Source organism: Durotheca rogersii (assembly GCF_024521655.1).
Source record: "Durotheca rogersii strain YMJ 92031201 chromosome Unknown GGS23scaffold_7, whole genome shotgun sequence".
Lineage (NCBI taxonomy): Eukaryota > Fungi > Ascomycota > Sordariomycetes > Xylariales > Xylariaceae > Durotheca > Durotheca rogersii.
The window spans coordinates 1,654,045-1,670,337 of NW_026251238.1; the positions used below are offsets into that span (position 1 = coordinate 1,654,045).

Consider the following 16,293-nt stretch of genomic DNA (forward strand, 5'->3'; position numbering starts at 1 on the left):
ACGACGGGTTACGTGTCACTAGGTTCCCCCGCGCTGCTCGTCCGCCACGTCCCCCTTGCCCCCTTAACTTTTCTGGGTCTTTTCCTTCTTGACACGGTTTACACTTCGCCCGCTGTCCGCACGCACGACTCCGGATGTGACGTGTACCCGCGCATCTGGGGAGAGATGTGTCATGTGTGTATTTCTCTGAGTTCGAACGTGCATCCACCCGGCAATTCCTCGAAGTTCCGGGAGATTCGATGTGCGGGGTAGAGCACCAGCGAGAACTCCTCCCTCCCCCCCTTGCGCCCCTAGTGCTCGCAGCAATCCGTAGATAGCCTGGAGGTAGCAAAGGGGTGCACATACCGCCCTCTCGGACCCGCGTCGCCGCCTCGCCTCTTCCGCCCCTCGCAGTCGTCGCCATCCTCCTCCTCCTCCTTCTCCTCCTCAGCTCCCCTCCAACTCCCTTCCCCTCCCCTCCCTCTTCCCAGCCCCTTCCCCGCGCCCTCCTACGCGCCCGGGCCCTCAGGGCGTGCCTCCTCTTGCGGCTGCGCGGCGGGGGGGGCAGGCGGGGGGGCGACGTCGCGGCCGACGGGAGTTATGGGGCTGCGGGGGACGGGGCGCTCGAGCCAGAAGCCGGGCTCGGGGGCGCGCTCGGCGCGGAGCTCGGCGGGGGAGAGGGCGCGGTCGACCTCGGCGACGCGCACGAGCTCCTTGACGCGCATGATCTTGCCCGCGAACTCGGGCGACACCGGGTGGAACACCGTCTGCTGGCGCTTGCGCAGCCCCAGCGACGCCAGCACCCCGCGCGTCCGCCGCGGCATCCCGATCGCCGACCGGTGCAGCGTGATCCGGAAGAAGGACATGGCCGCGCGCGTGCTGCGCCTCTGCGCCTGCCGCTTGCTCGTGTGCCGCGCGTGCTGCGCGCGCGGTCGCGAGGCGTCGGTGCGGTCTCGCCTGCCCGGCGAGCGAGTCGGGGAACTTTGTGGGTGGATGGGTGGTCGCCGCGGGTCGGCGCGCAGATAGGCAGAGAGAGGGAGAGCTGGCCGCCGCGACCTGCGTGCGGTAGACGGATGAGGGAGTCTCGGAGGCTGCGTAGGGCGCGGCCGGGAAACGATACGCAGGTATGACGGGTTCCTATCCCGTCTCGCGTCGAGCCAAATCGATCTGCCTAGAATGCGCGACGTCGTGTTAGTTGGAGAGAAGTCGTTTCAATGGATGCTTGATGGGCAATAGCCAGTACCTGCCTATCTCGGGCGTCTTGCTGCTTCTGGTCCCGTGGTTCGAAGCCCCGGGCAGCTAACCAGCACAACCTCTACAGGGCTTGTGTGTTTTCGGATGTCAAGGAGAGTGGGCGGATAATAGGTAGGCTGTCACGGTGTGGTTATGGGCATAGTTGTAGTTGGAGATGGCTGTCATCCCATGTTGCGATTCTCAACCCCCGAAAAAGGTTGCACTTGGCTTCTGAGTGGGGGAAGCTCTCGGCCTAGATTTGCCTAGATTACTTAAGATACTCGATAAGGAGGTATCTTGAAAATGCATATTACGAGTACTTTCGGATGCATTACCTAAGCTTGGATCCTAATAGTAAATGAGATAGGGATAGATACGTAGACACATAATAGCCACCTACCTTAGTAGATTACACAACCCACGCCCAAGACTCTGAGTTGGAACCCGCGGCAGGCAGTTATTTCGTAATTACGAATTCATTCATCGACTAGTATCTTGGCCCGAGGTTAACAGAAAGCTAGCTATAAGTAGAAGCCTGAAAACAAGCTCGAACCGTCCGTATACTACATCTCATGTCGAATCTCCTCATGAGACTCAGGTCACTATGACCAACTTCTGAATATGCATGCACCCTCTTCCCATATCTAGAGCCAAGGAAAATTGACTGGATACTCCGCGAGTGCGCCTGTGCATTAAGCAATGATCTATTTCACCGAAACCTCTACTCTGCTCTCACCCACCGGCCCGTTCTTAGCCAATGTGGGGAGCAGGTAGGTGATGTCATCCCAAGGATGGCGATACAGGCTGGTGCGTAGCCTCTTCTGGTCGAGGTAGTGGGCGATGAGACCGATGCTGCGTCCCAGCACGAAGAGACCGTTGAGCACGCCCATCTTCATGTAATCTTCCGCTTCCTCGCCGCTGAAAGCGCCGCAGCTCCTCATCAGGTCCACGAAGCAGACGGCGACACAGCCGTCGACGTTTAGGATGAGGTTATCTTTCTTGGACGTCGTTACCGTCTCCACCGCCAGGGCGTAGTCTAGAAGCTTGTGGCTCGGGAACTTGGCTAGGACGTACTCCTTTACGAGCTCTACGCGGAGGTCGGGGTTGTTTCGCGACTTGATGCGGTGGCCAATGCCGGGGATGAGCTTGTTCTGCTTGCGCATCGTGTCAACAAACTCTCGGGGGCTCAGGCCGTTGTCGGCAGCCTTGCTGAACTCCTCAGCCGCACCGTCGAGCGCACCACCGAAGCGGGAGCCGATAGTGAGGAGGCCGGACACCAGAGAGCTGATGAGGTCCTTGCCGGCACGGGTCGTGATGATCGTGTTCATAGCGCCAGACACCGCGGGACCGTGGTCAGCCGTGAGCATGAGCACCATCTCTAGGAACTTGGTAGCGTAGTCGGGGAGACGACGACGGAACCAAAGGAGAGACATGACGCCGCCGATTCCAATGTCCTCCCTGAAAACGTCCGAGATGGGCATACCGGCGTACAGCAGCTCCTGGCCACGATCATCTGAGATCGTGGAGATGAAGGCAGCCGGCTTTCGGATGAGGCCTAGCTCCTGGGCCCAAGAGTAGTCAATGGGGATCTTGGGCACGACGGGCTCAGGCTGGGGAATGATCGTCTTCTCCGCCACGAGCTTATCGTAGACCGCCTTGAGGGTCTGAGGAAGGTCCTCAAAGGTGTCAGGTACGTAGAAACCCGCTTCCTTCATCTGCTTGTTCTTCATCGCGGCGGTCTCGAGCTGCGAGTTGGCGAATGAGCCAGCATGCCCGAACTGCACCTCCGTCTTGAACATGCTCGCGCAAGTACCGATGGCCCATGCGACAATGGGCTTGGTAATGACGCCCTTTTTCACGGCGTCTATGACCTTATACTCTTCAACCCCGCCCACTTCACCGAGTAGCAAGAGAATCTTGCACTCGGGATCTTTTTGGTATCGCAGCATGTGGTCGATGAAGGTGGTACCCGGGTACCGATCACCACCAATGGCGATGCCTTCGTACACGCCATCCGTATTTTGCGAGATGATATTGTTCAGCTCGTTCGACATACCACCAGACTTGGAGACGTAGCCGACCGAGCCCTTGCGGTAGAGTTTTGAGGCCACGATGTTGTCCATCATGCCGCCGGTGTTGCCGATCTTGAAGCTACCGGGTTTGATACCACCGACAGTAGCTGGGCCAATGATGGTGACGCCCTTCTGTCGAGCGACATGGGCAATTTCGCGCGCACGCTATGCGTCATGTTAGCAAGTCCTCGCGGGCGCCTTGGCTACTCGAGTCTCGGCTTACTCGCTCGGGAACACCCTCGGCGATGATAGCAATCGTCTTGATTTGAGGGTACTCCATCAGCTCCAAAGTCGAGGTGTAGACACTTCGCGACGAGGCGAAGTTTACCACGACGTCAACGTCGGGATGCTTGGCTACCGCCTTTGCGGTTTCCTGGTAGACTGGAAGCAGGGTCTCGCTCGTCCCCCAGTACATCTTGCTGACGAATTGACCGCCGAATGTGTAGATGATGCCTGCAACCGAGGGCGTAGGTCGCTTGCATATGAAGTCGAAGTCGAGCATGCCTTGTACTGCTCGGTTCTGGAGGCCATATACGAAGCATCGCGTCTTGCTGCTGAAGAGCGCGTGCGCGGGGAGCGGGCTGAGAGGTCTGCTCGGCGCAGCAAAGCGGGCGATCTTGTCGTTAGCAGACAACCCGCCCGTTGCCGGGGCGCCATTGGCACCGTTGGTGCTAGACGAAGACATTTTGGTTCCGCGGAATTCGACCCTCGCCTCGTTGTTTAACTAGAGACTGGTGTTAGAATAAGGGTTCCCAAGAACGCTTTGGAGTGCAACCTGTGAGAATGAGTATTGGGAGAAACAAGGTGGAACTAAACGACGAGAGGGCACCTGCTCCTGCCCCTGCTTGAATTGGTGTTTAGGAAGCCTTCAAAGGGGTCGTTTCACGAGAGGAGCTCAACAGGCGTAGACTGGGCTTGAGGCAAGCGGTGCAGGACCGAAATGGCCAACACGGACTGTGCTCTCGAGTCGAGCGAAAACCACACGAATGGCGGGGATCAAAAGGAGAGAGGGGCTTCGAATCCAACATACCTCTAAATTGGTGAATGACGGCCAGCACCGAACCTTGTGAGGCAGAGAAGAGGAAAAGAATGGCAAGATACGGGAGAGCAGCCACCAAATTTACCGTAGAAGAGAGAGAGGAGAGCAGATAAGCCTTCGTTACGACGAGCCCAGAGCCGGGTGTGTATTGGGAAGAAGGTGGGATTTTTTTTCGGGGTTGGTGAGCTTGGATGGGCATTTTCGAAAGAAGAGCGGACGGCAGCTTGAAGCCTGATTGACGGAGCGCCCCACCACAACTCACCAAGCAGGTACAACTAGGTACATGTGGTACCTGGGTACCTCACCAATAACCCCTGGGTGTCTTGGGTACCGGGTCAACGTAGCTTAGGAGGAGGTACCTACAGATGCAGGATGTGTAGGTGCTTTATAGATTTAGACTCATAACGCAGGTATGTATACCTGTAGGTACATACCCTCTGCACAGGCGCCCATACTTACTGCCTTGGGGAGGAAACCGGTAGCTAGAGAGGTAGCCTAAAGCACCTAACCTAGGAGGCGCTTACGGAGGACCTTCGGTGGTGGATCCTGTACTACGCAGCGGTAGTGCGGAGGTGTGTACGTGTACTCAACTCACCTCCTCCTCCAGACGATGACTCGGGTACCTGGATATCGTCCGCTATACCTGTTCTAACAATTCCCGAGATACCTACCTGGGAACTCGGTCATGTAGGAAAGGGACCTTAACCCCGAGCCTTCGCACGGGTACGAGTGGAAGGATTCCACACACTGGCAAGGCACCTTAGGAATTCCAGGCCGTTTGCCAACGCCGAAATCCATGTAACTCGAAAATTGGCGACGAGATTGTCCGGCAAAACGGCCCCCCATAGTCGGATTAGTTGGGGTAAATTTTCTTGAGGCGTTGAATCCAGGCCCCCCCCCCCCCTTTCTTCGTCGATGTTTTCTCACCGTCCAATTGTGGTGTACTTTTGGCTTCCGCTCGTCTGGGCGACCTTTGGGGAGCATTCCGGGTCGGAGCTGGAAGGCCCTATGTACCAATCCGGTACATCCTTGACGGGTCTCACCCCACCAACAAGACCATTGCAGCGACAAGTCTGAACAACTGCTTGCCATATATCCCTGCGCTCCCTCTTCCAGCCGGTCCAAGTTGTGCTCCGGTCTATGCTCCGACCGCGGGATTGTCCAAAGCCATGTATCGGTACCTCACCGCCTACCATCGATCCATCGCGTCTTACCTCATGGGCTCTAGCGCATGAGTAATCTGTCTAAGTCGACTTTGTCCTGCCCGTCCCCAGATCAGCAGGGGGTCGTATACAGATTAGATGGCGTGATACGCGGATAATTCGAGGTTGGTGCCGCGGCAAGGGGGAATGTGTCCGCCGACAGACAAATAGTCGCCGAGCGCTATCGAAATAATCATGCGACAATAACAGGCCCGGAGGGCAACCGAGGCTGTCGACATGCCGTCTTCGCGACCGGAATCTACCCTGCGCCCCCTGCGATCGGAAAAGCATGTAGAGCACCACCGTCGTCAACGCATATCGATGGTTTTTTTTGGCCCGGATGGTCCCCAAGATCCACCTCCGGAACGTCGTCAGCCGCGAGGGTTCTCGCCTCGTGCATTATCTCCATCGCCGGCGCAGGAAGTCGGCGCGCGCTTCCTCGCATCGTCAATTACTCCGTCCCCTCGCGCCAAGTCCTGATAAGCAGCGCACATGGGATCCGGGAAGGATTGGGTGTTCCCAACCCAGAGCTGGCCAATGGAGCCTTGGCATCAGGTCTTAGACGGCAAAGCCACACGCGAACTCCCCCGGGTAAGCAGCCAGGGGCGGGTTGGGAGCATGTCCGGGCCGGGCCAAAACGAGTCGATGGCGACCACAACGGGCAGTAGGGGTGGTATTCGGGAGACTGGTGACTACCGCGGCCCCAGTAAGCTGAGGGCATCGAGGGTATCGAGGAGGCATTATTACTGTGTAGCGGGGAGGTGTACCGTGTAGCGTAAGCCGTGGACTGGAAATGTCGCAGCCCGCTTCCAGCATTCGGCACCTGGGATACGAAGATAAATGCCTCCCGCTTAGGTATACAGACGATGACAAGGCCGTAAGGTCACCGAGACGGGTAGGTCGTTATAGGACCGGCCCCTCTCTTATCGGTCGACGGACCTAAATGCGAAATAACTATCGAGAGGCAGGCCGGGTACCGGCCGTGGTGTGGTCCTGCTGATCGGGGATGTTGAGGGGTACTTCGTCTGTACAATGGCCATCCGACCGCTTGCTGGCTGGGGTTTCGATGTTTCCCACTGGATCACCCCAAAGGTTTTGGCGTGGTAAGCGTTCCCCGTATGCCGCTTTCCCTCTAGTGCCCCTCCAAACCGCCAGGTACCCACTCAACACCCACCAGGTGGCAGTAGGTGGGTACCTGCCTGAGCTCCAGCTCCATTAGTTGGGTACCCAAAGTACCTGCCCAGGTACCGAGCCGCGTATCGAGGTACTTGTCGGGAAATATGGATGGCTGTGCGCAGCGGTGTCCTGCCGCTGGACATGTGCGGCCCGACACAGGTACACCATACATCGGGACACCGCGGATGGGTACATGCAGCTCCACGCTAAAAGGGAACTCGGGAAGGCAGCTTGGAGGTAGAGATGCGTCCAAGTCCAGTCAAGTCCCGCCAGGTACCCATTTGTACTCGTGCTCTCCTTTTCGGTCGAGAGAAGAGGTGGAAGGAGGGAGGGTCCGAGCAGGCCAGGGCGTGGGAGAGAGAAAAAAGAGGAGCCGCTGGACCTGGAATTACCTTGGTGGGGGAAACTTCGCACCTCTCCGGATTTTCGAAGTCGACTAGACAGACTCATCTTTCCCATCCTCGCCGTTGCTGTTAACAACACCACTTTTGTTGCCTCGTCATTCCACTCTCTCTCTCACCTCGAGGCCAACTTTCTGCGCAGTTTCGACCACTTGGGCTTCTCGCGCTTGCAAGATCCTGACGGCGACAAGGTAAGAAGAAGGAAGCGAAAAATAAAAAGAGGAGAAATAAGGGCGGAGGTTCTCCTGCTCACCCCCATCACCCGCCATCCGCGTGCTGTCCGCGCTGCTGCTGGCAGCCGGGCTCGAAGAATACGTGTACTGCACGTCTCTTCCTTTGCTTCGCAGCTGGGGGACGTAATTCCTCTGGGCTCGGGCGCCTGGCCTTTCTGTCCTAGGTCGTTAGATTTTGTAATTCCACTTGGAATGAGACGGGGCCATCTTGATCCCCACGGAGGCAGCTGCTAACTTCGGTCACCCGATAGGAAAGCTCATCAAGTACAACCGAGTCGAGCGGAATTGAGCACACGTACCTTTCAGGCATAGGTCCCATCCTCGCACCGCAATGTCCGCAAAGTCCATCCTCGAGGCCGACGGGAAGGCCATCCTCAACTACCACCTCACTCGTGCTCCCGTCATCAAGCCGAGTCCTCTCCCTAGGCCTACCACACACAACCCGCCGCCGCGACTAGCCTCGCTCTACTTCCCGGAGGACGCCGATGTTAACGCGGTGCTGGACCAGGCCGAGATCACCTACCCTTGGCTACTCCACGCCGACGCCAAGTTTGTCGCAAAGCCCGACCAGCTCATCAAGAGACGAGGGAAGAGCGGCCTCCTGGCTCTGAATAAGACCTGGCCCGAGGCCAAGGCCTGGATTGCCCAGCGTGCCGGCAAGGTCCAGAAGGTCGAGCACACCGAAGGCATTCTGCGCCAGTTCCTCGTAGAGCCCTTTGTACCTCATCCAGATGGCACTGAGTACTACATCAACATCAACTCAGTTCGAGATGTAAGTGCAACGGTTTCCTTTTTTTGAGTCCAGCTTGTTGCTTGCCCGTCTTCTCCCCCGACGCTGGGCATAAATGCATCACTGCAGCTGGGCGAAGAAAAGGGGACAGAGTGTGAGAGAGCGTTGTAGAGGAGAAGAGCGAGTACGAAAAAAAAAGGGATATTGGATTCGATGAAACCAGGCAGGAATTGTGTTCAAAAGAGAGAGAGCGCAAGGCTTTCATGGGAAATCCAAGAGAATGCGTGTCCCGAGTGGCATTGCGGCGTTCTTATTTTAATTCGGCCGCTCTGGACTGATCCGGCGCCTACGGGCGAACGGAGGCTAAACCACATGCACACGTCGTTGCATCCACTTCCATCCCCCCGCCTGCCTCCCCTCCTTGTCACACTGATACGGATACCGTTATTCGCACCGGTCTCTGGTTTCAGTGTTTTCGTGCCTGTTTCTTGTCGGCCACCAATTAATCTCCGAATGCTAACCTGGAAATTATAGGGAGATTGGATTCTCTTTACCCACGAAGGTGGTGTTGATGTTGGCGATGTAGACGCTAAGGCTGAGAAACTCCTCATCCCTGTCGATCTCTCCCAGTACCCTTCCAATGAAGAGATTGCCAGCACGCTGTTGAAGAAGGTTCCCAAGGGCGTCCACAACGTCCTGGTCGACTTTATCACCCGCTTGTACGCGGTATACGTCGACTCCCAATTCACCTACCTCGAGATCAACCCCTTGGTTGTCATCCCCAATGCGGACGCGACATCGGCCGAGGTCCACTTCCTCGATCTTGCTGCTAAGCTTGACCAAACTGCCGACTTCGAGTGCGGTGTGAAGTGGGCCATCGCTCGATCGCCGGCTAATTTGGGTATCACTGCCGTCTCCAGCGCCGGTGACAAGGTCAGCGTTGATGCTGGCCCGCCTATGGAGTTCCCCGCGCCTTTCGGTCGTGAGCTTTCTAAGGAGGAGGCGTACATCGCAGAACTAGACGCGAAGACGGGTGCTTCTCTAAAACTCACCGTACTGAATGCGAACGGCCGAATCTGGACCTTGGTCGCCGGTGGTGGTGCCTCTGTTGTCTATGCCGATGCCATCGCATCGGCTGGGTTCGCCGACGACTTGGCAAACTACGGCGAGTACTCGGGTGCCCCAACTGAATCTCAGACCTATTATTACGCCCGAACGGTATTAGATCTAATGCTGCGCGCGCCCTTGGACCCCAAGGGCAAGGTTCTGTTCATCGGTGGAGGTATCGCCAACTTCACCAACGTGGCTTCTACTTTCAAGGGCGTCATCCGGGCGCTCCGCGAGTATGCCAAGCCGCTGAACGAGCACAACGTTCAGATCTGGGTGCGTCGTGCGGGCCCCAATTACCAGGAGGGCCTGAAGAACATGAAGGCTGCTACACAAGAGCTAGGTCTCAACGCTAAGATCTTCGGCCCTGAGATGCACGTCTCTGGCATCGTCCCTCTTGCCCTCGTCCCCGGTCGGTGGGAGGAGAGCAACGTGCAAGAATTCCAAGGTTGATCGTGTGTCCGTGTGAGGTGCGTGGGTCACGGTATATAGAGGCGTGCAGGCGATGAATACGATGACATGATTTTACAGCTAAGATTCCACGTCCCTCTAAGCTAGATAACGGATGTGCGTTTGCGGGTAGAGAGAGGCAGAAAGATAGAGACGAACGGATTGGATCGGATCTAGTTAACTTTCGAACCTAACTGGTAGTTAGCCGGTCGGCCTGGTCGCCTTCGGGGAGGAGGCCCTGGGAGAGCGAGCGAACGAGTTAGCAGGCTAAACCGCCTCAGATAGGTGTCTCTCTCTCTCAAGAGTGACTCGGTTCAAGAAAGAGAGCAACGGCAATCTCGGTTGACGTGATGGTGATAGTAGAACGTAGGTATACTCCCCAACTGTTTTATGCCGTCTTCAACCGGAGCAGGGGGGAGATCCCGTGTCCTGAAGTAGGTAGGTGATGGTAAAGGAGCAGGACCTCGGCAAATTTGACGAGTTTTGAGCCTCGAAAGCAATCCTCTAGGAGGATCCGCATGCGTGGGGAATACGCAATAGATGGGATACCTACCGAGTCGTCTGGCCGAGGGGACAGACAAGACGTACTTACGGCGAGTTTACAAGTCGGATTGGATAGCTTGATATCCTTCCTTCTGCTGTCCTGTCCTGCTCTGTTTTATTCCCATATTTTTTTTACTCACCACCTCTTACAGAAGACAAGCTGGTCCAGGCTAGACTGGCCCTGCTGGGGCGAGAGAGCGAGCGAGGTAAAGGGGGAGCGAGCAGGGGGTCAAGCCCGCGGCAGACCTCGGGCGTTGTTAATGTCCCGACGACGGTGGGTGGGCACGCATATTGACATTTCGTGGTAGTAGTGGTAGTGGGAGTTCCGGATAGGCGAGTGCATCGGATAGGGGTAAGTTTTTGGAACGAGAGACCCTGGGTTAAGGGGTGGGGGCATGTTACGATGGATGTATTATTCTCCGCGGCTACGCGTGTATGAGGGCACAAAGGAGGCGTGAGTGCATTCAGCATCCCGGTTACGGATTCAATTTGGCTTTGGATCGACCTCAATGGGTGGTATCTTGGTATAACTCGGCGTGCCTAGGAAGGCGGCGGTAGGGACGGGGGAGGCGTCAAGCAACAGCTAAATAGTTCATAAACGGGGGTTAATCGAAATACTTCCTGTTCAATTGAATAACCGGCTGAACTATGTAGCCAGTATTAAGAGCTTTCTAATATTCCAGTGTGTCCTATAGGCCGGTTCTATCCCGTCACGAGGGCGGACGGAGGCTTGGTCAGGCCGGTGCTGCTCCTCGCGCCTCTATGCCTTGGATGCCTGCTATCTCCGCCCTATACTGCCACATCCTTCCACAGTCTAGCGGATACGACACATCACTAGAATGCCGTCATGACAATATACAACATCGTGAGTCCTGAGGTTAACGCGGAACTAATCCGGAGAGTACTGGCAGACGAATCGGGGGACGGCGTCCCGGAACTAACTACCGCGGCGGACGCAGCAGCAGGAGTAGTACTACTGCTACTAGTAGGACTAGCCGTGGCCGGGAGCGAAGACGAAGTAGACTCGGGTGCTCCTGTGCTGCTAGCTATTCCCCCAATACTCGCAACGACCGCCTCTGAGTCACGGATCCGGAATTTGACGATGCCGCTCTTGTCTACCACCGCGGTCTCCGTGCCGTTGGAGACTTGGGTCGGCTTGCCGTCGCCGGTGCGGTCGAAGCTGGTGCCGCTCCAAGTCGTGCCGTTCTTGGCGTCGGCGCCGGGGCCGGTCAGGTAGGACAGGTAGACATTTCTGCCGGCGAACTTGGCGGGCAGCTTGAGTTGCACCGAGGGCTTGTCGCGAGGCGCGGGAGTCGCGAACGAAACATTGAACATTCTGCCGTTGACGACGACGACGGTCGCGAGCTCGCCCGCCTGGTACACCGAGTAGGCGCGCAGCGAGTCGCGGTAGTCGGCCGACAGGTCCGAGCTGCTGTCGAGCCGCGCGACCTGCGCCGCGCGCGAGCGGCCGATGACCTGGTCAAACGCGGCGATGCCGTAGTAGACGGGGCGGACGTGCGGCGGCTGCCCGCCCATCGCGATCGGCTGCCACGCGCTCGCCGCCGAGTTGTCCGTCATGTGGAGGCCCACCGAGGCGATGCCGTTGCTGGCGCTGTACAGGAGGAAGTTGAGGGTCCATAGCGCGGCGCCGAAGGTGTCCGTCACGTTCTCGAGCCCGATGGGGCCCACGATGCCCATTTCGCGCAGCTGATACGGGTACGGCGTCTGGGCGGCCTGGCTCACCTGATCCAGCCAGGCGGTGAGCTGGTCCTCGGTTGTCTGCCACTGCATGAGTATCTCCAGGGTCAGGGGCGTGTCAGTTACGCCGATGTAATAGTAGTAGTCGTGCTGGTTCCAACTGCTAAGATACGGTTTCGACGACCCTTGGCTGGCGTTCTGGCTGATGTTGAAGCTCACGAGATCCTTGATCTCGAAGTCGGTGCCGATGGTGGACGCGGTTGAACCTGCCTCGAAGAAATTGCTTGGATATCCCATCGGCTGGAGGACTCGCTCCCAGATGGTGGTGGCCCGATCAATCCACTGCTCCGTGTAGACTTTGCCGCCCCACTCACCGGTGCGAAGGCCGTACTTGTAGTAAAGGTCGGGCTCATTTCCGATCTCGAACGAAGTAATGTTCAGGTTAGGGCAAGAAGACAGGACCTTGCTTGCCACCAAAGCGACTTGATCATTGAAGTCGGAAAGTTCGTACGCCATGTTCAGGCCCCAGGTCACCGGGGTGCCCTTAGGCAGACGGTTGGCAGTCTCCAAGAAACGCGGACCGATCAACATGCTGCTGGCCCGAGAATGGCTGTCCACTGCAGATCCTGGGGCATTCTGTGTCCATGCCCACGCGTCCTGGTCCTCATGGAAGAGCATGTAGTCCTGGGTGTTTCCGCCGATTCGAATATGGGGAGGGTTTCCTGTATAGTTGGCCAAATTGTTAAGGAGGTTCAAGGTGAGGTTATTTGGATGCTCCGCGCCCGTGAAGGAAAAGAGGTTCGAGGTTTCGATACCGAAACCCGCAAATGAGGGATCCACGGGTGAGGCAACATCATCAGAAGGGGTTTCTGCTGGTTCAAAAGTAAAGACATTATTGGCTGCGGCGAAGGTGCAACAACCCAGGTAGAAGAGGAGAGTCAGCAAAACTTTGGACAACAGCATCTTTACGCGTCGTTTCCGTGCCCAGGTGAGAGTGATAGACGTTGGACGGTGTGGGCCAAAAGAGACGAGGGGAGGAGTAGACACTGTGATGCATGGGTGTCAGCTTGAATGAACGATCACAGCGGCGTAAGGGACAAGCAGGTAGTCACAAGCACTACCTGTAGGGGATGGGAACAAATACAGACAGGGTGTGATTCACGGCCTTTTGTTCGTGTTGAGGTCCCAAGGATGCCTTGAGTGACAGAGGTCGGGAGTGGCTCAGCGAGTGAGTGACGAGCGCCAAAGCAGAGGTAAAAAGAGATGGGAGGTAAGTCGCCTTGTTGTGACAAAATGCATAGCTTCTCTTGGAAAGTGTAACAGAAGCGAGCTGATACACACAAGACCTCGCCGGCGCGTAGGAGGAGTAACGAGGCATGTGCTAGCACAACATGCCTCCCTTGGGTATTCCCTAGGCAACGATCGCAACAGATATCAGGGCAGACGTCACGGAAAGCGCGATGAACTAATCTTAGGTATTAGGTAAATAGAGGATAGCAGAGGGTACTCTGCTGGTGTACTACTCTCACATACCTATATTGATACCAGGACGTGGTATGAGGCAGTGAAGTAAACAGATGGCTGGCTGCCTGCTCATTCCACTAACAATTTAAAAGGAAAGAGGCTCGCCTGTGCTCTGAACACGCGCCTTCCCTGAGGAGAAGTAAGAGTATACCGTGCAGTAAAATATATTACGGTATTAACACCTACCAAACGAGTAGGCACTTATCCCGCCCTGTTCGATAATAAGTAGAGGTGCCTTGGCTGTGCCTTGGCTGTGACCTTAAGGCATTTTTCTCTCAACTCACAAGATAATTTTTATGCGTATATTTTCATATTTCCGGCGTCGTGTCATGTACGTAGACGAGAGCAGCCCTGCTTTCATAGCCTACTCACCTACCTATATTCAAGGAGGAACCACTGCTACGTATCATATCAGTGTATAATATTCATCAATGTTGCTATCTACAGTAAACACCTAACCAGGACGCTCTCTAGAGGGACGTTACTACGATACCGTCGAAGCAATTTAAGCACCTCCATGGGCCTGCTTGACATTGCAAATCCTGAAGACCTATGCCTGTATTATTTAAAGCAAGTATAGCTTATTCGCTGCCCACCGGGGGAGGCAAGAATACCAGCCTGGTAAGAGGAGGCAAAAAAGGGGGTAGGGGTCCTGGTCCGAATTAGGCGTCACGGAGGCTCCCTGTAGGTGAATATAGTGCTTTAAATATTGTACATAATGCTGTTTCTCTCTTAACGTACGAAGTCTAGTGGTAACTCCCGGGTGAAGGTAATACCCAGGCCTGAGGGTGCTGCGCTTTCTACTCTAGGTATTTCTACAGGCAAGAGGTAGGTAGCCTCCTAGAAGAGATAGAGGCATGCTTAGCTGTTATCATGTAAATACGTACCACCCTTAGGTGGGCATGTACGCGGAATTCCTTGCGGGATGGTTGTTCTGCTGTTTACACAGACACCCAACCCCCAGTGTGTCATCATCACCTACCTCCTTTCCTACGCATAACTAATCCTGATTATTCATACACACAAATCAGATTTCCGTCTTATGATTCAACATAAAACTACCAATTCCCTACCTTTACTCTCTTCCGACTTTCCCACCCATTCCCACTCCCGCTCCCGCTTCCACTCCCACACCGCCAACAACGGAATCAGGTTCGCTACCTTTTTTTCGTTATTTCCAACAACTACACCCAACACTTGCTCCCCCATCGCACTCATAAGCCGTCCTATCTTGGCCAAGCACTATCCTCGCGCGAAGATCCCGGACCTTCCAGAACCCTCGTCACTCAGCGGAGTTGGCGACGGACCCCTCGTCACCCAATCCATCCGCCTAACCTTCGTCTTTCATACTGCGGACAACCAAGACTGGTACACGGGCTGTACCGTCTTCATAGTTGACTCTGTGTCCTGTTCCCTCCTATTTGGGACATCCTTTTAAGAGCTAATAGGCTCCATATATCCGCCCGTGATCCAATGAGAGAACCCAAGCGATCGAGCTCTCAGGGTGCGGCAGAGCCCTTTTCTGCGACTGGCGAGAGAGCCTCCAACGCCGGTGGCGCTGATGGTGAGCCCTTTCCGCCCATCCCGGAGGAGAGTGGGCCTCGCAACGATGTGCTGTGCTACAGATGCACGAGCAGTGCAGCCTGGCACCGCTCGACTGGCGAATGCTTCCAGTCGCTCTATTCGGCCAACCGGTGCCTTCGTTGCTCACGAGGGCATTTCTGCGTTCCTCTGTGAGTACCCCTTCGAGCTACGTGGTCGGCGTTGTGAGCCAATAGGTTGCAGTCATCCAATGGTTATCCGACCAGTTTAGAGTCTTGTCGTGGCCCTCTACGTGACAAATGGGGAAAATGATCCGATACTGACCTGCTGACAATAGCAGGCTCTAGTCGCTCTATAATCTTCACGTGTTTTCTCCCATTAATACTCGAAATAAGGAGAAAAGCGGCACGGATCGCTCTGCTCCGTCATGAAAGGAAAGGAGAGGCCGATGACAGCGATACCTCTATCGGCTGCCCTAGGCTAGACTACTGCATTTGAAGGCTGCATCTAATGATCTGCTTGAGAGAGAGGCGGGACGACTAGCGAGCCAGATTTTACAACTAAATCCTTAATGGAACAGAAAATGTCGCGACCTAGCTCTCGATATATTCTCTTCCCTGAGGGCCCCTGAGCCACAGGGCTCTTTTTTATCATCATTATATAACTGGTGCCAAGAGCACCTGTTCAGCACATTACATGTTGGGCGACGACTCGACGTTTGTCCGTGTCGCAACAATCGCGATGGTAGATCAGAGAAGCCCCACGACTTTCTAGCTGATTTCAAAGTGGGCGAGGCAATCTCAACACGAAATTCCCGGGACGAAATACTTTTTGCTGTGTGTGGACGGGACCAGGAGAATAAAGATGCTGGAGGGAGGAGTAAAGACCGCTCCTCCGAGTATATTGGACACTGCCCCGTCTGCTATTCTATATCATGCTGTCTTAAAGGAATACACTGCTGGTTTAGATCGCAACATTCGTGTCGCGCCTTAGTCAGGGATGTCTAAGCTACTTAGTTAGAAAGGATACGTGGTCATAACCTGGGAGAATCCAGCTTTTTCAATCGAGTCTTGTCTATTCTATGATATGTAATTCGCATAGCCTCTTAGTCAACGGCAATTCAACCCTCGACCGCATCACCCCAGCTTTCTTCTGCCCTATGCTGGTCAAAGGCATCATGGCGATGGGGCCCGCCGAGGCACTCAGCTCTGCAGCAGTTGCTGCCATCACTAGAGTCGTAGCTCCGGCTACCCCCAATATCCGGATCGCTCCCGTGGTGGTAATTTGGTCTGGCGAGCCCGCCGGTTCCGAGGAGAGTGAAGGGTAGGGAGAGGGCGAGGAGGACGTGGGTGATGCGCGCTGGG

The 16,293-nt window shown here is 55.7% G+C and overlaps 4 protein-coding genes across 4 annotated transcripts; 1 reads left to right on the forward strand and 3 right to left on the reverse strand.

Moving 5' to 3' along the window:
- Positions 1-339: 339 nt before the first annotated feature.
- GGS23DRAFT_564372 (uncharacterized protein) lies at positions 340-1,518 on the reverse strand. Its single transcript, XM_051516144.1, has 2 exons — positions 1,223-1,518; positions 340-1,150 (listed from the first exon to the last, which is right to left on the reverse strand). The coding sequence occupies exon 2, from the start codon at positions 843-845 to the stop codon at positions 489-491; it is 357 nt and encodes a 118-aa protein (XP_051373145.1). The 5' UTR covers positions 846-1,150; positions 1,223-1,518; the 3' UTR covers positions 340-488.
- Positions 1,519-1,916: 398 nt separating this feature from the next.
- GGS23DRAFT_604627 (citrate synthase) lies at positions 1,917-3,969 on the reverse strand (the record flags this gene model as incomplete). Its single annotated transcript, XM_051519628.1, has 2 exons — positions 1,917-3,449; positions 3,508-3,969. 2 exons carry the CDS (start codon positions 3,967-3,969, stop codon positions 1,917-1,919), a joined length of 1,995 nt encoding a protein of 664 aa, XP_051373146.1.
- Positions 3,970-7,267: 3,298 nt separating this feature from the next.
- GGS23DRAFT_499433 (uncharacterized protein) lies at positions 7,268-10,058 on the forward strand. Its single transcript, XM_051514464.1, has 3 exons — positions 7,268-7,293; positions 7,587-8,107; positions 8,600-10,058. Exons 2-3 carry the CDS (start codon positions 7,667-7,669, stop codon positions 9,623-9,625), a joined length of 1,467 nt encoding a protein of 488 aa, XP_051373147.1. The 5' UTR covers positions 7,268-7,293; positions 7,587-7,666; the 3' UTR covers positions 9,626-10,058.
- A 760-nt stretch (positions 10,059-10,818) lies between these two features.
- On the reverse strand, positions 10,819-12,920 carry GGS23DRAFT_620253 (uncharacterized protein; the record flags this gene model as incomplete). Its single annotated transcript, XM_051521085.1, has 2 exons — positions 10,819-12,762; positions 12,833-12,920. The coding sequence occupies 2 exons, from the start codon at positions 12,918-12,920 to the stop codon at positions 11,000-11,002; spliced, it is 1,851 nt and encodes a 616-aa protein (XP_051373148.1). The 3' UTR covers positions 10,819-10,999.
- Positions 12,921-16,293: the final 3,373 nt, after the last annotated feature.

What these genes read in the sequence shown, in the direction of transcription:
- GGS23DRAFT_499433 (XM_051514464.1), top strand. Translation starts at nt 7,667, where the DNA reads ATGTCCGCAAAGTCCATCCTCGAGGCCGACGGGAAGGCCATCCTCAAC. An exon ending in ACATCAACTCAGTTCGAGAT is followed by an intron (nt 8,108 to 8,599) that starts GTAAGTGCAACG and finishes TGGAAATTATAG; the next exon opens with GGAGATTGGATTCTCTTTAC.
- GGS23DRAFT_564372 (XM_051516144.1), bottom strand. Translation starts at nt 845, where the DNA reads ATGTCCTTCTTCCGGATCACGCTGCACCGGTCGGCGATCGGGATGCCG.